The 22,468-nt window shown below is 41.2% G+C and overlaps 1 protein-coding gene across 5 annotated transcripts in view; it reads left to right on the forward strand.

Moving 5' to 3' along the window:
• The window catches only part of anks1ab (ankyrin repeat and sterile alpha motif domain containing 1Ab), a 44,586-nt gene extending 22,507 nt beyond the window's left edge, over positions 1-22,079 (forward strand). For 2 of the 5 annotated variants that reach the window (XM_069691189.1, XM_069691192.1), the window contains 12 exons: positions 213-328; positions 5,287-5,385; positions 6,170-6,316; positions 8,854-8,961; positions 9,711-9,881; positions 11,371-11,508; positions 11,748-11,819; positions 12,015-12,098; positions 12,230-12,367; positions 13,357-13,533; positions 15,407-15,505; positions 16,391-22,079. In XM_069691189.1, the coding sequence (XP_069547290.1) occupies positions 213-328; positions 5,287-5,385; positions 6,170-6,316; positions 8,854-8,961; positions 9,711-9,881; positions 11,371-11,508; positions 11,748-11,819; positions 12,015-12,098; positions 12,230-12,367; positions 13,357-13,533; positions 15,407-15,505; positions 16,391-16,510 (1,469 nt within the window). In that variant the 3' untranslated portion in view covers positions 16,511-22,079. The remainder of the gene's footprint in view (positions 1-212; positions 329-5,286; positions 5,386-6,169; positions 6,317-8,853; positions 8,962-9,710; positions 9,882-11,370; positions 11,509-11,747; positions 11,820-12,014; positions 12,099-12,229; positions 12,368-13,356; positions 13,534-15,406; positions 15,506-16,390) is intronic. The other 3 variants (XR_011310607.1, XM_069691190.1, XM_069691191.1) reach the window with 3 other exon arrangements.
• The last annotated feature ends 389 nt before the right edge of the window (positions 22,080-22,468 follow it).

A 22,468-nucleotide genomic window follows, 5' to 3' on the forward strand; every position in this document is an offset into this window, starting at 1 on the left:
TGTTTGAGTTTAGCCGGGCCCCCGCCTGTTCTGTGGGAGCCCCTCACCCCCGGCCTGGACCCTGTCTCCCCCCCATCCCGCCTGGTGCTGCTGCACTCGGCTCTGCCTCTGCTGGCCGAGGATGATGTGGCAATGCCATGTGTCGTCCTCTGAGTGCCGCTGCTACCGGCTGAACGGCTTCTCCCTGCTGAAGCGCTTCCCTCTCTCGGCAGATGGGGCCTGTGGTAAAGCCCTGGACCAGCCGGTGGGAGAGTGGCTGGAGCATGTGGGGCTGCCGCAGTACGAGAGCAAGTTCCTGCTCAATGGCTTTGACGACCTACGATTCATGGTGAGTCACCTGCAGCATGTCATCCCAGGGGTCAGTTCCACTTTACATCAACCTGTCTCTCCCTCTGTCAACCTAGCCGCATTTGTCTTTTCATGTCACCACTCTGCTCTCTCACCCACTGCTGCCTCTTAGTAGCTCCACCCCCCCCCTTTCTTTCTGTTTCTCACTCACCCCTTCACCCTTTCTCTTCCTTCATAACACTTTCCCCTCTCCCCCTTCATAACTCCTCTTCACCCTCTGTGCAGTGCATGACCCTGCTTAGATTTATGGCCCCTTGCTGAATCCCCTTAAAGAGTATGGGCTGTCACCAATGGCAAGATGAATGACAATCAAATCACATTCAGTTTTTTTGTTTTTTTTTCTCCAAGCATTCCCAATCATGCGATCTCATCTATTGTACAATTCTTCAGTTACCTCCTCCCCCTGTATTGAAGTCTCTGATTTACAGCTACTGGACTTGACCTCTGTGTATAAAGTCAGATAACTAGAACAGACAATCCTCCATTTAAACACACTGGTTTATTCCAAACACACTTTGCATGGTTGCATGCCAAATCTCACTAAATCCTCCACCCATTATACTCAGTACTGTGGTTGTGGTGCTTCGCAGACAGTTTTGCAATAACTGCACAATGTGTGATTACGCAGCAGCAGCATGCTCCAGCACTTTATACCCATAAATGAAAAGGATTTAGTTACACATGTTTGCATGCAGACATTTCTTATTGCTAAATTTGTTATTTAGCCACTAAATAAATGATCAAAATCCACATACACTTTCCACCAAAAACCTGATGCAGATAAATGTTTCTGAAAATAACACATTTTTCTCAAATTTTTTTAATCCCTCAAACAGATTAAATGGTTATGAATTAATTTTAATGCAGCCCAAAATATGTCCACAATCTGACTACAAGTGCTATTATGTTTCCTGCAAGGTAACTTGATATTGCAATTGGCAGTGAGTGTTTAAAAAAAAAACAAAAAAAAACACCATTACATTTTCCATCCACCGGTCATGTTTCTCTGAAAACGTGGTTGTATGCTGTAAATAGTTGGCACGCAGCGTAAATGTAGATGTTTCTCAGATCACAGAGCTGTATTAGCACCATGTGTTATATGTTACATCTGTTTGTCACAGCTGAGCTCAGTTAAGTAAGACCAGCTAGCTCAGACAAAAAGTGCTTCTATTCACAAAGCATTCCAGTTAAGAAGTGCTGCTCTCTGCTCTGCTTTTCTTTCTGGGCAAGCGTGTGATCACAGTATAATGGAAGTCCTTAAGAACATGTGATTACTCCGACTGTGAATGTGGTGCCGCTACAAACTGTGGACTTGGAGATTTGTATTTGTTAAAAAGGTGAGACCGAGGCTCGAGCCATGTGTGTGTTTGTAGTAAAGGAGTTCAGTAAGGGTGGGTTATATGGATTACAGTTAGAACAATATATCACTTATCTAATGACTAATAATAATGCCAATATACTTGTATTGAGTTTTAGGACACAAGACAGCTCAGTATTGCCAAAGATATGTTTGAAATAATTCAGAAACTGAGATTTATAAATGTGATGTCATAGTTTGTCCACAAGACCATAGTGGCAAGTTTATTTTTCCAATCATGTCATGCATGCTTAGTACATATTAGGGATGCATTCATCCAGCAGTTCACCTCACAATACCTCAACTCAGGGTTTCTGCTGAAACTCAGTGCTGATCCCATACTAGTTCTGTGCTTTGCCAACTTTAGAATCGCCATACCTCACTGCTTCTGACTCATAAGAACGGGTTTTTTTTTTTTCAATATAAGGTTACATGAGGTGATGGGGCTCTAAAAACGTAGGTGGTGTCCCATCATGACTGTGGGTCATATTGGGACACCAACATAAGGTCAGTATTGGAACAGATACTAATCTGACATTCAATCAGTCCATGCTTAGTACATGTTGTAGTCACAACAAAAACAAACGTATAAAGGATTATTATCAAAATGAATATTACAGATGAATAATAATCAGATTTTTTTTTTCATATAGTTAGCAGCCTAAAATTCCTCTGGGGTTTAATATGGATAAAATCTTTCATCTTTGTAAGTGAAATATCATTATATATTGCAAAAATAATATGTAGTTTATCACGGTAGAGTATTTTCTTGAAGAAATGACTGTTCATAAAATTGGAATAATAGTTTGGCATTAATCTTGTAAATTGAATGTGACCTAAAAGGTACCCAATTCAATTGATGTAGAAATCCGGTAAATCCAGTGTTACCATAAATCAGTCCTTCATATTGATTTGCTATATAAATTACACAGCCTAATACATCCAGAGCTATTAGAGAGCTATTAGAGAGACGGCTACCTCATTGTAAACCAAATAAAAATATCTCAACCCACATAGCAAATTTTTATATGTAGATGTATCACTAAAAACTGTGGAGTTATGTAGAGCATTTATAAAGAAAACTAATCAACCTCCTTTGTCTGATTGGGCTTGAAGTTTCCATGTTGAATTTCCAGGACATGATGTGATGAGGACTGCGGGCCATTAGGCATTCTGATGCTCATTCACATGCCACACCTAATGTGTCTGCTGAAGTTGATGCATGAAGGAAATAAATCATTATCTTCACAAGGCAAACTAGCCATGGATATTTACAAGGATGTGGAGGTTGCAACCAAGAAAAAGGTCATAGTCAGGCAGACATTGTGAATGTTTAATATTGTGCCCTTTTAGATTGTGCCAGACTTCCCTCAGATGTGATCAATCTAACTGAACTTGAGTATCAGACGTCGTTTGTGGGATTCATTGCAAAGACGAGTAGGTTGCTCAGTAGAGGGCAGCACTGTGGCTCGTCTTCCATTCAGTGTCATGTTTGAGTGCGTTTATGTAATAGCACCACGTTAAAGGAAAACACAATGAAGCCCAGACAAAAGTGTACAAATACTTGGCCACATCTGAGACTCGCTTCACATAAAATCAAGATTGGAGTAAACCCAAGGCAGATGTTGTTGTTGTTTTTTTTGTTGTTGTTTTTTTTTAACACGCACTGTCGTTCGTAAGCCCAGAAGAAAATGAAAACCCTCCTCAGTCTAATTCTGCAGTGACAGGAGTCTCAGCATGCGAGCCTTACTCTGCCTACAAACCACGGCTGTCACAGCGGAAGATATACTGTGCTGCTTGGAAAGTTTCATCTGGCCCGCCCACCAGAGCAAGAGAGCAGGTGTCACATGAGACGTCAAGCCTTTCTGCATGTGATGAGTGCTCTAAGATGCAGCTTTTGAGGGATCATAAATTATGAAAAGCAGTGTGCCCATTCTCATTTTTACACGATGACTATCATTTTGTGCTTCTTTCAAGCTACTACAAATGGGGCGCCCATGGCTTTTGTTTTCCTGGCCTTCATGCACACGCATTTAATTTTAGTATGAATTTTCCACATAATTTGTTTTTTTCATTTCTTTCCTTTAGCGTTATGCTTTAATTCTCTAAAGTACAAAACAATGTGGCAGCGAGACAAACTGTCTAGTGCAGAACTTGGAAGTTCCCCATCATGCATCTCTCCTGTATTAATATTGCATAAAACTCTGTAGCCCTTTCTTTTCAAATGTTATGTGAAACTGAACATACTATAACAGGAGACCTTTTTCTCCCTGCCAGTTAATTGTTTTGCCCACTAACTCTTGGGGGGGGGGGGTAACAAAGTTAGATTTTTCTAAACGATTCCTCCGTGAGGCAGCAACAGAGCAATTATAATTCACCGTTTCCTTAACTGAGTGCATTTAGTGAGATGAAGGACTTCTACCATGGCTACATCTGCAAATCCTATCGTATTAAATCACACTACCATAACTCATAAGCCATGTAAGAACTGAACCATACATTCCCGTCACACGTTTCAAATGCAGCATGAAATATTATGTTTTCTAATTCTCCTGAGGCATCATCAAATTCAAACCGTTAATAAAAGTGGAGTATCTATTTTTGGCCTCCCTTGCATCAGACCCCGCTTCATTTTGACCTTTATTCTCGCGATCAGTCTACCAACTGCGCCCTGATACAGGCCCGTGAATACTGCTGCATTGTGCTCTGAAGCCAATCCAGCGAGAGCAGATTGAGTAAAGACTACAGAGCATTTTAACATTGTTGGCCGGGAAGAATCAATCTGCGGCAGTCCACAGGGGAAACCGCTTAGCTTCACATTTTCATAGTTCTCCTTGTATCTCCAGTCCTGCTTATAAACTGGAATAAGATGACAAAGCAACTGGAGCTGCAAATGAGTATGAGCAGCTCCAAGAAATAGACAAGAATCTGCTTTACAGCCAAGATTTCAGGATGTGGGGAACAATTACTGCTCATTGTTTCCATGTCCTAAATTAAGGAAAAGTTAGAAAATGTTGGGAAATATTTTAATTCCCTCTCGGATGGTTCAGTGTCCCTCAATGAAACGCAGCAGTAAAGGGATCTTGTAGACGCTGCTGCAGTTATGAAGCCTTTGTTCCCTCTGAGTCGCACCAGATTAGATTGATTACTCTTGGCATGCACAATTTATTTGACTTCATTGTCCTCCCACTCTCTTCTTACTGCTTGTGTCAGAGATGTGCATGTTCTGCTTGTGTGTGCATGTTGTGAATGTCAAGAGCAAGTGTGTAATTGTACAGCAACAATTTAACCCTGGTAGTTCGATTAAACGAGAACAAAAATTATACTTTTATTGACCTGTTTGGTAATGTATGTATGTGTAAATATTGTTTGTGTATGAATGAGATATACTGTATAACCGATAACTGATTTGATTTTTACTATGCTTTTGTACTCTGTACATATTGTATATTGTCTCTGCGTGTGTGCTTGCGTGTTCGTGTTGTTTGCATGCATGTATGTCTGATGACTTTGTCTGTGTGTGCGCGCCTGTGTGTGAATGTGTTTATTTGTGTGTCTCTCTTGTGTTTGTGCACGCGCAGGGAAGTAACGTGATGGAGGACCTGGATCTCAGAGACATCGGGATCACTGACCCGGGACACCGAAAGAAAATCCTCCACGCAGCACGCAGCTTGCCCAAGGTACTTGACGTCATAACTTATCCTCTGAGCTGACGACCAACAGTGACTGACAGTGTCTCAGAAAAATACAAATAAATAACAAAAGCAGATGAGCCAAAAATAGATGAATAAAGGGAAATAAGGTCTTGGATTGTGGATAGATACAAATTTTACTGTTCACCTGAACATTTTTAAGCTAGGTGAATTCAAGTCAAAAGTGTATGAAGGTAATAATAATGCTTTATTAAAAATGGAACAAAATCACGTGTTGCATTATAGTTGTTATTTGTATTTTATTACGTTTTTCGAAAAGAGATTCATACCTTCTGTAAAGTGGGTTAATAAAGACGGGTTTAACTTATATTGTCAGTGTAAAGTATAAATATGTTGTAGCTGATAAAATGCAGGAAGGGTAGAAAAATGTGTTGATATTTCTGAACTAGAATGATGAGTCTTCTTGTGACTCTGAAATTAAATACAGTTTTTAGCTAAATGCTGACATCATCCTACTAACATTCTCAGCCTGTTTTTGCTGCACAATTGCAGTATTAGACAAATTCCAATTTTAATCTGAAGAAGAGAAATGGGTCAATTAACGGTCAAGTGATCCCGAAAGTCATCTTCTGGGGACCATGAATATCTGTACATAATTTCATGGCAACAGATATTTCAGCCAAGTGGTAGACTGATCGACCAACTGCGACGTAGAAATGAAACCCTAATTGGAAACGAACATGTACATTTCTAATTAAGTCCTCACTTTAAGCTACAATCCGTGCTTACTTACACGCGTCTGTCTCCGTAGGTAAAAGCACTGGGCTGTGATGGCAGCACATCTCTCGCCTCCTGGCTGGACGGTCTTGGCCTGCATGAATATCTTCCCAACTTTCTTTCAAGTGGCTACCGCACACTGGAGTGTGTTAAGAACCTTTGGGAGCTGGAGATCGTCAATGTAAGAAACCACTAATTATTTACCCCGTGTTGAAAAACCTCAGTGGGAATTCGTAGTCCTCAGCTTTCAGATCTGTGACGTTGTGGGTCAGTTTTCACAGACTCTGTCTCCTTCATGACAAGACCACCTTGATTGAGGTCAAGGAGCACTTGAAATGGCAGTGCTGAAATATCAGAGTAGCGCTCAGTGGTTTTGACAATGTTGCTGCTGTAGTTTTATGCAAATGACTCCATCACTGACTAATTAGAAGATACTTAACAGATAATGTAAAAGTAAGGAGCGAAGTAGTGACTGATGACTGTGAATTATGTAATTTGGTTTTATCTTGATGGAAATATTGTAACATTTTATGATAATGAGTAATTACAAAATAGGACTAATTTATTATAGGAAACGGATTGTTGAGGTTGAAGTGAGATGCATGTCCCAGTTTTGTTTCAACACGTGTGCAGGTGATGAATTGTCTGTTTCTGTGTGTCCAGAGTACAGCAGTGTTTTCTCAAAGGGTTTCTCAGATAAACCTCAGTGGGGGTTGAAAAGATGATTAAAGGAATCTCTGATCTTTTAAAGGTTTAGTGTGTAGGATTTAGGGGAATCTATAGGTAAACATGGAATATACTCTTTATGTTTTCATGAGTGTAAACTCAATTGAAACTAAGAATCATTGTGTTGTTGTTATCTTAGAATGAGCTCTTCATATCTTCACAGGAAGCGGGAGCCCGCTATGGTGCACTGCAATGTTTGTATACTATCCCAGAATGAACAAACCAAGCACCGACTCTAGAGAAGGCTTTTTAGTTTTTTTTGCGGGTTTTGTGGTCACCGCTGATCAGGGATCTCCAATCTTTTTTTCTTTTTTTCCCCTCTGGGAGCTAATTCAAGTCTCCGAAAGCTACATATCAAGCTCTCGGACACTAACATTTATTCACATAGCTGAGCTTCACTAAACCAGCTGAATAAGCTTCTTTTTAAAAAAAATTTTATGTGAACAATAAAAAAATGGATAGTCAACACACATACTCAACCTGGCTGGAGAGTCTTGCCGTATATTCTTGGCTCATATGCTAAAAGTTATTCCCCTCATACCATCTGAGAAGGACAAATTCCTCTGCAGCTAACCAATCACTGCCTGACGAAGGTTTGAAAGTGGCCATGGTCTTGTTCGAAAGTAATCTAACCTACACCTGCTTTATTTACATAGTGAACATTTCGCTATTTGTTGTTTTTGACTAAATGCAGATGTCATCTGACTTGGTGGAACACTTATCTACTGCAGTTAGATAGTTGGTATATACATAGTTATGTACTACTAATCACCTGGGATCTAGCTTGCTACCAATGCTGTTTTTTTTTTTTTTTAATGGCAGAGATCTCACAAAGTGAAATGTTAGAGTTTGTATCAGTGGTGACGACCAGTTTGTATGAAAGATGGTATTGTGGTGAATGACAGACAATCAGAGAAGCAAAGCAGATGATCCAATATGGTTGAAAATAAATCTGAAAGATCCGTTTATAGCTGAGAACGAGTGTGTTGAAAGCTTTCATATTTTTCCATCTTGTCACTGTGCGTTTATCACAACCAGACCCACGAACAAACAAAGACAGTGGTGGTGAAATAGCAACAGCTGCAGTAGCAACAGGAAAGCAGCAGTCAAGGATGCTGTCTGTGCCGTGTGTGAGGGATGGTGTCCGGCAGACTGCGATGCAGCATTACATTTTTCTCTTATTCTACACACCTCATGCGTACTGGTCTCACTGGGATTCTGCACCTGATAATGAGAACGGCAGCAAAAATCCAGCGTACAGACCAGTTACCTCTTGCCTCCGACTCCCGCTGGATAAATAATTGAAGCCTTCAGACGGAGAATCATGTGAGCCTGTTGTGGTAGATTTTGTACCGGGAACATAATTGCAAATGTAACATTAATCACTCAACATCCGCCTCTACTGCATGAGCATTAATGTTAATAGCCAATTATGGAAATTTACAGTTTTAAGATAATGAGTTTTGACTACATAAAATTAACTGACAGTTCCTCCAGAGATGATTTTAGATATACTAGCTGAAATGGCCTTTGAAAAAGGTTTAAAGAGACACACACTCTGCATAGATGTGTTGCAGTGTTAAAATACATGCGTATTCAAATTGTGACAAATGAAATGCACGTCATCCAAAAACCTTTTGCTTATTTCTATTTTACATGCCATCGTCCCAAATATCGGTGAGGTCGTGTTTTTAAAATTTTTTTTTTTTAGCAATATGTCCAAAAATGGATCGTGAATTATAGAGTGTCCCAAGAAGAAGACAGTGCTGTACTTTAAGCTTACGGCAAAACAGATTGAGGCTGAATTATTGACGAGAGTCATTTCTGTTTGCCTGTGGATGTCTGCCAGTGAGGGGTGCTTGCCACCAATTCTGTCAGTGTGTTTTGGATACATCTCTGTTAGCTTCGTTTAAATCAATTCTGTTGTGTGAGATATCGCTGTGATGGTGCACTGGAAAGTCTCATACTCTGCCCTCACGTCGTCCTCTCCAGGTTATTAAGATTGGTCCTCTGGGTCACAGGAAAAGGATCATTGCCTCTCTAGCAGAGAGACCGTACGAAGAGGCTCCGACTAAGTCCCGTCGTCTGTCCCCAATTTTGGTAAGACTGGTGATGTGGAATTTGATACAGTTTGCATTCAATATTTATCATTAGGTCTTCATTTGGCGGCTATGATTTGATGTGTAGTCTGTCTATAATCCACAAACATACAGTGCAATCCAAGGAGGATGTTTTAATCTAAAGCACTCCACGTCAGCGAGGACTGCAGCAATCTTGGTGCTACTGTTTAACCACTGAAGTGCAGAAACATACTGTCCCCGCTAATTTGGTTAATAGACTAGATATGCCTAATGTGTGCAATTAAGAAGGGTCGCTCTGCATATGCCTTCAATACAACCCATATTTAGTGTCACTGTCTGTAAAAAAAAAAAAAAAAAAATCCTTTATTGGAAATTGGTTCAAGTTTACTTGTGTTGTTACATTTAAGTAAACATTGATGTTACCATCCTTTTAAAACAACATCCAGGCAGAGCTGAAGAGCAAAGTTAAACAGCATGACATGGCGAGCCTTGTTTCTATGCCAGCGTCATTTTGTGAGAAAATAGATCCTTTTCTTTCTGCTGCGGAAATCTAATTTTGGAATAAGATTCTTCAATATCATTATGTTCACAACAGTTAAATACTCAGGGCTGATTTCCCAGGCAGATTAAACCGGCCTAAAAAAGAATTGAGAATCTCCACGGAAGAGGCTCTTTTGTCGAGGATTAAGCTTGGATGTAGATCAGGGAAACCAGCCCGTGTAGACAGCGTTGTCAAGTCATTAATCTGTCTGTGTGTGTGTGTGTCAGTTCCATGACCTCCTGTCCCAGACCACGTCTCCCCTCAGTCAGCTGGACCCATACACCAGTCGCTCCATGGACATGCTCCTGCCCCTGACTGAGTCGGACCGGAGGCGGAGAGGAGCCGACCAAGACTGCAGTGTATCTCTGCGTTCTTATTGTGAGAGGCCGCGCTCTGTGGTGAGTTCCACCTTCTTTCACTTGAATGCTGTACAAAGTGAGATGTGTAAGGATGTCGCTCAGATGTTGAATTACATGGTAGTGGGCAGAGTCAGTCAACCACCGTTAAATGTGACCGTGACCAGTAAACCAAGGCTCATTAATTCGACAGTATACCTTCTCTGTATGAGTGTTGGATTTTTAATATTATTTTTGCATCAATATAATGGAACACTTTGATTAATTAGGAATTTAATTTGCTGGTTTGCCAAAAAGGTACATTACGATATTCACGATATTATTATTTTTTTTTTTTGCCCATTTGTACATGACTGTTAAAGGGTTTTCCATACAATTTTCTATAAAAGTTTTATAATGAGTCTAAATAATATAGGGAAAAGTGATATTTTGAAGCTTTGCTGTGCTTCTTCTGGCTGAAAAACGGCACCCTGTTATATGTATTTAAGACACTGTCTAGTGTAGGTAGCTGATTTCAGCTAAGCATCCTAGATGGCTGGGTAATTTGGATGAATTCATTCAAGTTCCAACATTGATATGCATAAAAAAAAAAAAAAGGAAAATATGGGCAAAATAGCAGATGAAATCAGCTGAAATGCAACAAACATTTCTTCACATAAAAGCCCAAAAACTTGGCTGACAAATTTCCTTTTGACTTGTTTTTTTTTTAACAAGAATTTGCATAGAATCAATCATGTTGACGAATAAATTGTCTCCGAAATTCAAAACACGACGGTATTAAATTATAGCCCTGCCCTACAGCTGTTTCTGATGTCTGTTGACTGCCATGTTTTTAGTTCCACCTCCATGAATTTCTTGGGCTCCTCTGTAAGAGAAAGAACCACGAATAACTCGATGATCAAATTTGAGCATTTGTTAAAGGTCAAACTAAGACACAAACATTGGAGCTGGCATGCCGGGTTTCTGACTCAGAGGCCAAAGAGAAAACAGAGGAGCGTCCACAAATACGGAAAATGCTGCACTGCTCAAAGACGTGTAAAATTATTACTTTTCCTTTTCAAACAACCTTAGCGTATTATCATGGGGATGTTTTATTCTGATGAGTAATTTAGGAACGAGCTGGGGTCAGCCGACATTGACCTAAAGAGCCAGCAAACATGAATATTTAAAAGCCTACTAGCACACAGAAAGGAGTTACCTTAAAGTGCTGACCAGACAGACTTCAGTTGCCTTCACACTAATGTACAGCTTCTTTTTACCTCCCCGCCTCTACTGAGACACACATTATTCTTCAGTCAATGAGGCTACACATTTGCTTTTCAAATCTTAAAATAGTACACAAAATACAGTGTCTTACCATATAATTATTGTGTATACTGGCTGAGATGTAGATCTGTGAGATAAGAGGCCTAACACAAGAAAGCCTTTTGCTGTCCTACAGAATAATTTCATGTGTTTCGTGTCACAAATCTCAGTTTAGTGTCTTCTTTTCATTTGCATTCACCCAGCCTGTGATTTTGCTCCTCTGCAGGACAGACACAGCGAACGCCACAAAGACTCTCGTTTGAACCTCCGGCCACCGAGCCAATCTGCTACCTACGCCACGGTGTCCGCCTGGCATCACCAGCCTGAGAAACTCATCCTGGAGTCCTGCGGCTACGAGGCAACAGTAAGTCACTGTTGCCGTCTTCAGCGTGGATGCCGAAATGAATTGTTAATAACAATGTAGATGGACATGAATAGAGCAATATTAAGTCTATTTGCTGTTTACCAAGAAATAGAGAGAACAGAATGTTTTAATTAAATGACTGCAGCTTGTGTTTCTATTCTGTAGTGTGTAGTTGACTTGCAGTGTGTCAGCATTAATGTTGAAGTTTGATTCTGATGTGTTTCGATTGTCTCTCCTAGTACCTAGGATCAATGATAATCAAGGATCTACGAGGAATTGAGTCCACACAAGAGGCCTGCGCTAAAATTAGGGTAAGTACTTTTTTTTTAATTTTTCCTTTTTTGTTCTAATTGTATTTTTTCGGTCTTTTTGAAGAGTAATGGAAAACTGTTTTAATGAGTCTGTTGATTAATAAATCCAAGCAAATACACAATAATAATGTCGCACATGAACTAACGGGGTTACAGAAGAAAACGCAGCTGGCATTCACTTCTCTTCTATTCCAGAAATCAAAGGATTCAAGAAAGGGTCCTGTTGTCATACTGTCCATTACCTATAGAGGAGTCAAGTTTATTGATGCAGCCACAAAGGTAATGGAAACGGATGTTTGTCTGTGTCCATGTTTATTGAGCCGTCCAACCCAAACACGGCAGTTGACTTTTTCAGTCTCCATTTGCGGTTGATTTCCGGTTAGCGCTCACTTCATTCCTGTTTCCATCAGACTATAGTTGCAGAGCACGAGATCAGGAATATCTCATGTGCCGCCCAAGACCCAGACGACCTCTGCACGTTTGCCTACATTACCAAGGATCTGAAGAGTGGCCACCACTTCTGTCATGTCTTCAGCACTGTGGAAGTGGTGAGTGATGCAGCTCCATTTGAACAGATCAAAGAAATCTGTTGCTCGCCCTAAACATAAGCATAATGTAACTAATGATAGGAAAAATACCTCTTTCACAGGTTTTTGTGAATTGCTGTAAATAATTCAGAAAAACCAAAGTGTCCTTTTTGTTTGCGTGTTTGGAATCTTGCAGTTAAACCTGCATGCAGCATCCTATAAACATCATTTTCTTGATTGGCTCATCAAATGGTTTGATTGAAGTCCCACTTCCGCTACGCGTGGCATTTCCATGGACATTGCACCGATGATGTTGTCATTTGTGTCTCAACATCAGTAAAAGGTCGTTGACAGTGTTTTACTTTTGGTAGAGGGACCACTATGGAGCCTCCTCTAACGACAGGGAACTTGTTTTTACTGACAAAGATTTTCGCGGGACAACAATTTTGAACCTGGCTCAATTGTACGTTGCTGCTCCATGGACAGACCGTCGGATACAAATTACATTTGCTTTTCTCTGAATTGTGTTCTATTCAAACAAGAGCCAGTGGCTAATTATGCGAAGTAATTATCCTGAAAATGTGAGGAACGGCGCTTTTGTGTGCCATGCAGTGTTTTTGTTTGATGCACAGCAAATTGTCATAAACAAGCATTTGTAAACTTAATCGAATGACTGTTAACTCAAAACAAACACTGCAACAGATTCAGCAGTCATTAAAAGCTGCTGCATGCAGTCGATTTTTATGGTCCAAACCACATAGTCCAACAAATACGAGCGGCTAGGCACGTTTGTAAAAACATTGGGCTTTCCTTAAAGCTTGTTCGAGAAATTAAATGGTTTGTTGGGCGCGCAAGCGATGACCCCATAAACAGTTTGATTTCATGCTCATGTGAAGTCATTTAAAATCTAGCGTAAAAAGGAACACCGCCAGTTTTGTTTATTATCACTGCGATTTTATTAAAGATTTTGTGTCTACTGATTTGAACACTTTTTTTTTTTATTCACACAGACACAGACCTACGAGATCATCCTCACACTGGGGCAGGCGTTTGAGGTGGCCTATCAGATGGCGATTCAGTCCAGGGCGCGACAGTATGTCCCTCCTACATCTCTGGGCTCAGAGGTCATAGAAACCAAAAGCAGCCGCCCTCCGTCTAAGTCATGGAGCAGCATGCGAAGATCAGCAGTGAGTACCACCCTACAAACTCCCAGATAAACGTGGCGAATGTTGTGCGTGTTCTACGTGTCGAAGGGACAAGGGGAAGGTTAGAAACACACCGTTGTGCACTTATGAAACGTACACAGACCTCGTGACCGACTTTTTCTCCGCCGCTGAACCCCCGGTGGGCCGCCTCCAAAGGAAGATCGGCTGAGTGGTAGAAAGTGATGAGTCATTACTTTGCTGTGCGAGTCACTGCGATCGGAGGCGATTTTCTATTTGTGAATATGTGAAATGTGATGAATGAATAGTTTTATTTGTTGCTCACGAGCGGGTGTATGATTTCCTCTGGGACTTTTCTGAGTGCTCAGCCCGCCCGGTCGGACCCGGCCGCCGTTTCCTCACTTCTGATTAAGTGTGTTCCATAAATGCTCACGTAGAGTCGACCCCGAGCGGCGCGTTGATGCATTGACCTCTCAGGCAGCATATAATAAGCATTTAGTGTTCACTGTCACCCGAGAGCCGCGCAGCCGGCAGCACGCGCACTGCTGGACCAAATGCTTATACAAAGACACAAATCATTTAGTTTTACTCCCTGTCTGTAAGGATAATATATGGAGTAATCACAGGGCTGCATAATGAGTCTGCCTGGTTGTTTTAAGTTTTAGATGAGAAGGGGGGTGATCCCTGTCAACTGCAATTTGTTGTAAGGCTTTTCATCTCCACCGAATCAAGCCGGTTTGAACAGAAACTGTGACAGCTATACAGTTTTTTTTTTATTTGTATTTATTTTCTCCAAGGAGCGATTGACAGTTTGCTAAGCCCTTCCCCCTGTAGTTACAGCTGCTTATTCCTATCAAGGCACATATGCAGCTTAGTGATAACAATGACACATTTATGACAACAACAAAAAAAGGATGAAACATCTGTTTTTTTTAGAGAGAAGTAGACAAACGCAGGCTTCTCAGCTCACTACAGTTTGCCATATGAAATGACAACTGATGCTAGCAAAATATATTAGCTGTAGATATCAAGTTAATTAAGCCAATGTTTGCCCCCTGAGTTTTTAGTGGGTTCAACAATAGACTATATAAAAGTGGATGGAGCTTCCGGATAAGCGGAAGATGATGGATGGAGCTTCCGGGTCTGAAAAGTGAGGCCAATGTGGAAGTGACTTAAAGTGCAATACCACAGCGGGCCACTCGGGGTCGGCTCCAAAAAGGCTCCTGGCTCCATAGACTCGTTCAACTTTTCTCATGAAATACAGTCAATACGTGTTTTTTTTTGTATTTTAGTGTCATTAGCTAAAGTCACTCCTTTTTATACATTTTCTGGTTGACCGTCTGAAAATAATTCCATTATTAGTTAGATATCAGGACTCAAAAAGCAGTATTTTTAGGGGCATGTCTGTTTGATTGACAGATGTGTATTGCAGTCAGGTTTCTGCTATGGGTGTCCTCTGGTTCAGACCCACTGCTAACTTCTCCCCACTTTTTTTTTTTTTTCTGACTCATAAATAGCAAGATCGTGAGGCTTCAGTACATCAGTTCACAGATCACTGGGTGATGTCACTGTTGGTTTCCGCTTCGGTTCAACTAACTCGTTTAAAAGAAAAATACTGCAAAGGGGACTTAAATAAATAAGCTAAGATTGGGCTGTCACTATAGGGGGGGGGGGACAAGGTTTAATGAACGATTATATGACAGGAACACAGGAAGAGCGTTTTTTTGGGGGGATTCCCTCCTTTGGCTTTAAAAACAGGTGATGAACTGCTCCTACTGCTGCAGCTGGATTTGTTTTCTTCACAGTCCAGTCAGTGTGTTAAAATGCTGTGTCCCTCTTCTCTCTTCTTTTTTTAACATGTCTTTGTTCTTGTCTTCTTGGTCCTCCTGCCTCCCAGGGTGCCCCTCTGCTCGAATGCCGCTGCTGTCACTGTCACACGTGTACTACCCACCGTCCCTCCTTCCTCCCGTTGCACTCTGTTAGCCCTGGAGTCCAGGTCCTTCTCTTTCCTTTCCTCTATTCAGTCCTTTTAGTCATCATACATCTGCTTACACACCGATTTCCCCCCCTCCCCCCGTTTCTTTTTCTCCCGTTGTCGGCGTGCCGCAGTGCACTTTGTCTCCTTTGTTTTGTGGTTTTTAATATTCCAACCATAAACGTTCTCCTCATCCCTTTTACTCTCCCATCGCTCATCTTCATCTCACATTTTAGAGTTTAAATTGCGATTAGTTCAAGTTTTGTGGTTCAACACATTCAGGGACGAGAGGCTTTCTTGATGTGATTGACTTTCTCTTTATGAAGACTGCTGGCTAAAGTGAGAGTTTGATCCATCACGGCAGTACCATGACGGTTGAAGTTGTCTCTGTTGGATGGTTCTCTCCTTTTCTTTTTTTTTTTTTTTAAAACTGCATCATGAATTGAAGGTGTCATCCATAAGCAGGGAATTTTTAAATATCAAATGCTTACCGTGAGATTTTGTAGCTATTTAACATTCATATGTAGCTCTCGAGTAAATTGATCAGCATAATGTTTGTAGAACTGCGTGTGTTGACTGTTCATGCTTTGACAGTAGCCACTGGTGTAGAGCACATGTTGCTTTTGAACTACTAATCAGCATTTTATTTTATTTTTTTTTAACTCTGAGGGTCGTATCTTTGGTTTACTGCTGCGGCTTACAGAGGCCGAGTGTGCTTTCTGTCAGACATCATCCATTCTGTGGATTGAGCCCTGAGTGTCTGTGATTATAACATGATCACTGGACTGTACCTCTAATCCACGTGCACGTGTGTGACCTGAGGACTTGTCAGTGTGGCGCAATGGCCTCCACTGCCACACGTCTCACGCCCTCCTCTCGTCCCTCCTCCCTCCCTCCCTCCGGCAGATCGACCCCCTGGAGATGGACGCAGACATGCACTCCCTGGGAAGCACCACCTGGCTCTTGGACCAGCGGGACTCCAACAGGCGCCCCGTCAGCACCAAGTACGAGACCACCATATTCTGAGGCCGGATCCCCGCAGCCGCCCCTCTGCACCCCCTCGTACTTTCCTCTCCCCCCTGCATCCGGTTCTCTATTTATCTCCCTCTCTCACACGCACACACTCACACATATATACAAGTGAGCCCCGTGCCTTCTCACTGTGATGGTATAGCATCCCTCAGGGCTGCCTACTCCCGCACCCTCCTTTGCCCTGCCCAGCGACCCACACCAACCTCCTACCTGCCATGACAAACACTCCCGCGGCTCTCCCGTGCCTCCCCATCACCCACCCCCCCCCCCTCCCCCCCGGCAGCCTCCCTCGCCTGTTGCTGCTGCAGCCAATGGCGGAGCCCTGGAACGGATGATCCCGGACTGATCTCATTTTACAGTGGCCCTGCTCTCTCAACCAAACTGCCTCATCCTCCTCATCCTCCTCCTCCTGACAACTTGCATCTGCCTCCAAATCCCCGATAGCTCCCAAAGGTTGCATCTTTATTATTCTTCTTTTACATTTTTTTTTTTTACATTACATTTCATTTAGCTGACGCTTTTATCCAAAGCGACTTATAATATACAATTCCTCTTTCCATTTAAAGAAAAAAGAAATTGATTCACCACAGGCAAAACAAGCATTTTCATTTTTATTTTGCTCTGCATTTAGACGCCACACTGACCCGACAGCATTTCCTAGAATTAAGTAAAATAGAGTTTTCACTGTACAGTGACACTAAAAGGGTCAGTGTGTTTAACCGTTTGACATTTTGGGAAGTATGATTATTTCATTTTCTTGCAGGGAGTTAGATGAGAATATTGACACCACTCTCACGTCTGCATAATAAATACGAAGCTGCAACAAAATCTGACAACCAGCATCTCTTATCGACGACAAATTTCACAGGGTGGTTTTGTACAAACTGTACAACCACCGTTCGCTGCCACGATCGCATCTTTATAATTGACGAGTTTGAACTAGTTTTGTATGGATTAAACAAACAATCTATGTTAGTTAAATTAGTCATCTTTAGAGGTTCTGGGAGAGGGTTGTTAACTTTCGACAGGCAGGCTTGCTCTTTCCAGTCATTATGCTAAACTAAGCTGACCAGCTAGAGAAAGAATATTTCCCAAAATGTTGGAACTTTTTCCTTTTAATGGTTTTTTTTTAACTTATAAGAATTTAAATGAACAAACCTGTCAAATATAACTGATTCTTTTTTCAGCATTATTTTGTATTTACTGAGTTGTTTGGTTGTTTTGCCCCGAGTCAGTTATTATTATTTGTTTCTTTCTCCATCTGTAGCCTGTCCTGTCTTACCAGGCATCTACCACTGTGAGGCACTATGAGGAGGCTGCTTTGCTAGCATGGGGTGCAAGATGGACAATTAAATCAATGAAAGACAAAACGGCAAACATGCAGCAAAAGATCTTCTTCTTCGTCTTCTTTTTTTTTTTTTTTTCTACGCATTTGTAAAATACTCATAGCGAGACCACTAAGGATCGGTCACGAATCTTATCACTGATGTCTGAACTCCAAACGAACCAAGAACCGAGACCTCGTACACTCACGCGCAGGAGGACAACTTTCCTTCACTTTACCGAGGACAACGGCCTTACTTCATTTCGGTTATCTATAATCAACTAAAAAAAAACCGGCCTCCCCTCCGACCTCCCCGAACAACACCACCACCACCACCACCCAACAACTGCACGCCTCCACCCTACTTCTGAAAGACTTAAAAAAGACAACAAAAAAAAAGACAACACTTCTGATTTCCTGGTATATTGAATTGACTGTGACTGGCTGGGATTTTGTTGCTCTGATGATGGTACAGTTTTGTCAGGAGGAGTCTTTGCTCTGGCCTTGTACTGCCCAGTGCCTCTCAGCATCATGGTAGCGCTGAGAGCCTGCAAATCACAGCATCTTCTTCTTGTCAATTTAAAAGTAAAAATATCCCCCCAAAAAAACAAACACTGTGTTAAAAGATCATGGCACTATCCCTTTTAAAAACCTTGTTTTCTTTTCTTACGGTGCAAATGGGACGTAAGTGCATTTTGTGATACTTTTTGATAGACGGGGGCAAACTGAAACACTTTGGGACAGAGTGATTTAAGTCGGGACCGGGAAGGATCCGACGTTATTACAAACTGAAGCAAAAAAAAAAAAATAGAGAATACCACAAAAAAAAACCAAGCATATCGAGTGTACCGACTTTGGCTCCACATTTCACAATTTTGGTCATCGAACAAAACGCTTCAACAAGATTTCATTTAACTGGAGTGTATTAATGAACCCCCTGCACAATTTTGGGACACATTTCCCTACATAGCATCTTATTATCATGGTTACATGGATATGCATTCATGCCGTTTCACACCAATTTAGAATTAGGTACAGTACTCGCAAGGTATGTCACTTGACAAAATAAACAGCGGTGGAAAAAAAATGTAATTCCCGTACATTTTAAAAGGGCAAAATCTAAACGTCGCGTCGATACGAATGGATTCGTTCCGCCGAGAACACGACACCGATTTAATTTAATTTAATTTTTAATTTTTATTTTTTAGGGATTTTTACTCCTGCACTGTGACTGAAAAATGCTCGTTGTGGAGTCGACACATATCTGTGGGTTCTCCCCCGTGTGCACTACCTGCCGTGTGTGCTTGTATGCCTTGTTTCTTGTCTTGTCCTCATGGGGGTTTGGACCGTTACCGTTTACATCACCGGCCACTGTCCTTGTTTCTGTGTTCTGCGGGAGGAGGGAGGGATTGAGCTCCCCTCCAGAAGGCGGTGCGTCTGGAGACTGACTGTTACGACGTGAGCGGTCTGTGTGTGTGGTGCCGCGGCCGTGTCATTGCCACTCCGTTCTGACCGTTAACTGTTGGCTTCCACTGGCGATTTGCATGTTGGCAGTGTTTTTGTGTTTTGTACCCTTTGATTGCACTTGGCCTGAGCAGTCTTTGTATGTACCGTAGCAGTGTCTCGTCTCCTCTCACTCATCTGCCATTCGCTTTTTATGTTCCCTCTCTTTGTTACGCGCCAACACAGCGACCCGTCCTCATCTCCCCCCCCCCCATTTTGCCATCGTCGCCATTCCTCCCAACAATTTGTCACGTATGTACTTCCATTTTGTGTGTCACCAAGACAACCTGCTCTAGTATGGATGCATAATATAAAAAAAAAAAAAAAGCATTACACTTTAATGAGCAGCAGCTATTTAAAGCAAGTTTTGGTGGCATGATGATGGCTGTGCATGTAACCCGGTCTTTTTAACATTGGTGTTTTCCTTGTGTAGCTCACCCCAGCGTTCAAGTTTCCGGATACCAAGCTGTGAGTTGAAGGGGAGCAGCCGATGCGAGTGTGTTTTGCGTGTGTTGAGTTTTAGCGGGCAGAGCAGTGGAAAAGAGGTAGAGAGAGAAACTGAGAGGTAAGCCTTACGCAATGCGCGGGGCCAACCAGCGCTACTCTTGACATTTAGATCTCACTCTGTACATCCCCCTGCTCCTCCACTGCCCCCTGAGATGAATCCCAACACACAGATGAAAGGTAACCCGTGGCCCCACATCACCGGCTAAACGGGAGCCTGCGTATCACTCCCGTCTCGAGAAAGGTCAGTCAGAAAGGTCAAGTCTATTTCCTGGCCTCCGTGTGACTTTCTGATCTTGTCATGTAGGTATTGTAATGTTTAGAGCACTGTAGACCATTAATGAGCATTTCTATTGATTCAGGTCTATTGACGATAGGAACTGTGGGAATTATTAAAGGGTAACAAAATGTAGAGGGGGACAAAAAAAAAAAAGAAAAGAAACTACCAGCATACAATGCTTTGCCCATGTTTGTGGACGGAGTATGGTTTGTCAATGAAAATGTGAGACTGTTTCAAATTTCAAAGCAATATTATATTAATGAAATTAAATAATACAAAGACTAAAGAATCCCTCTCAATTCTGTTGTCAGCATTGATTTATTTTATATGGCTGAGTAGTTAAGAAACATTACACCAGCTGTTTAAAGGTTAAAGTACAAAAATAACAACATGGTGATTATTTTTGTGATGCTGAAGAGATTAGTGATTCAACTTCTACTCGAAACAAATGATTACTCTAGTTTGTGCCTGTCAAGTATTTTATTGCATTCAAGTTGTAGTAGAGCCGAGCAGCCGAGTGCCTGGAGGTCGTTGAAAAACATATAACGGTAAATTGCTGGGTCGATATTGTTGGTATTTCCAGAATCCTCAGAAATGAAAAAAAAATGATTGAATTACTTTGCTGCATGATAGAAAAAGATTTCCAAAACATTTTTCAAACTGCAACTGTGAAGGGTAGCAGGAAATGACGTGTCCTTGATTCATTTATACAACACAAAGTAAAAGTTTTATATTAGTTATATATATATTTATCTGCAATTTCTCATCTGTTCCACTAGAACCTGCAGCAGTCAGTCAAATTTAAAGGAGCATTTCCAATGTTTTTGCATGTTTTAAACCATGATATTAAAAATTCTTCAAATGATACTCCAACCTTTTTAGAAATGTGGCTTCACTCCAGGTATCCTCTGGTGTGTAATTTATTTCCATATGATCTGAAAATATTCCTGCCGACTCATGAAACTTTACGCCGTGTGATCCGTGATGGTGAACTTCTCACCTGCAAAACTGTCACACTGTCATTATTTTTATGATGCAGTTATAGCCACACGACGATAATGTAACGCTGAGGAACATCGATGTGAACTCGTTGTTCACTGTGATGGATGATGCAACATAAGAAAGATGGGAATAAATGGACACTAATGGCCTCCTGGAACTGGAGGAACAGATAAAAGATGTGCGGCGCCTCCGTCACAAAGACGCTTCCTTTCATAGCTGCTGTCAGTCAGCTGCGACCCAGTTTATCTCAACAGTCAGAAGATGTCTTGTAAATAAACTGAAAACTGTTTCTCCCCGTAAAGAAAATGGACTCCGTTTTTTGTAATGTAACATATAACACAAAAAAAAACCACCAACAACTATCTGAACGTTATTAATTATTGTAATGAAAACAACTCCGAAACAAAAGAATTCGATTTTTAACAAAATCACAAGTCGGACGAAGTTTTTGTTTGTTTGATTGTTTTTGGTTGAGCTCAGCCCAGTGAGTGACGTGAGTGTCTCCTGTTATGGTTTTCCCAGAATATTGTTAAACATTAATCAAAGTGAACCAAGTCAGGCTTTTTGATTTGTGTGTTTTCATTTGTTGGTCTTTAACGTGCGCTGTTTGAATGGCTGGTGAAAAATGAAAATTGATCACTTTTTGTATTTGTTTACAAATAAATTCCTGTATAGTACCCTCCTCCCCAACCCACATCCCCCTTCTCCTCCTCCCCACCCCAACACCCAACTAATGTCAACAACTGTAGGAAACACTTGAGTATATTTTTGGTTTTAATTAAAGATGCAAAAAAAACCAAACAAAAAAACCCACAAAAAAAACAAGAGGGAAAAAAAAAAAAAAATCAATAAAAAGTGCATTCTGTCTTTGGTAAGCTGTACATAAACATCTGTCAATATAAAGGTAACCCGCTACATATTAAAGCTTCAGTATTATTTACAAACTGTTAGCATATTGTCTTTGGTACTTGGCTTTTTAAAAACATCCTATAATAATCACACTCATCAGTCACGTTATGAATAAGGGCGTTTTCACACCTGAAAGTCCAGACTGAGGTTCATGCTTTTATTGTAAACGTTTGAGCGCACTAAATATTTTGCATGACATACTTAACGTCCCTGTACTTGACATTGATTGGTATCTATCTCTCTATCGAGACAGAGAGAGATCTATCTATATATATTGCTATATTAATCAGAAAATAGGTTGTAAGTTTCTGCATTTTTCAGATCAAAAATCTTTATTTTCTGTAACTGATCCAAAAGCCTGAACTATCCAGAAAGTGTTTTCACACTGCAAATGAACCAAACTGTGATTAATTTTGAGCCGAACTGAGAA

The sequence above is a fragment of the Brachyistius frenatus genome, unplaced genomic scaffold (assembly GCF_029030835.1).
Source record: "Brachyistius frenatus isolate BFR_SWC_R1_liver_20210118 unplaced genomic scaffold, ASM2903083v1 Contig_10, whole genome shotgun sequence".
NCBI classification, from domain to species: domain Eukaryota; kingdom Metazoa; phylum Chordata; class Actinopteri; family Embiotocidae; genus Brachyistius; species Brachyistius frenatus.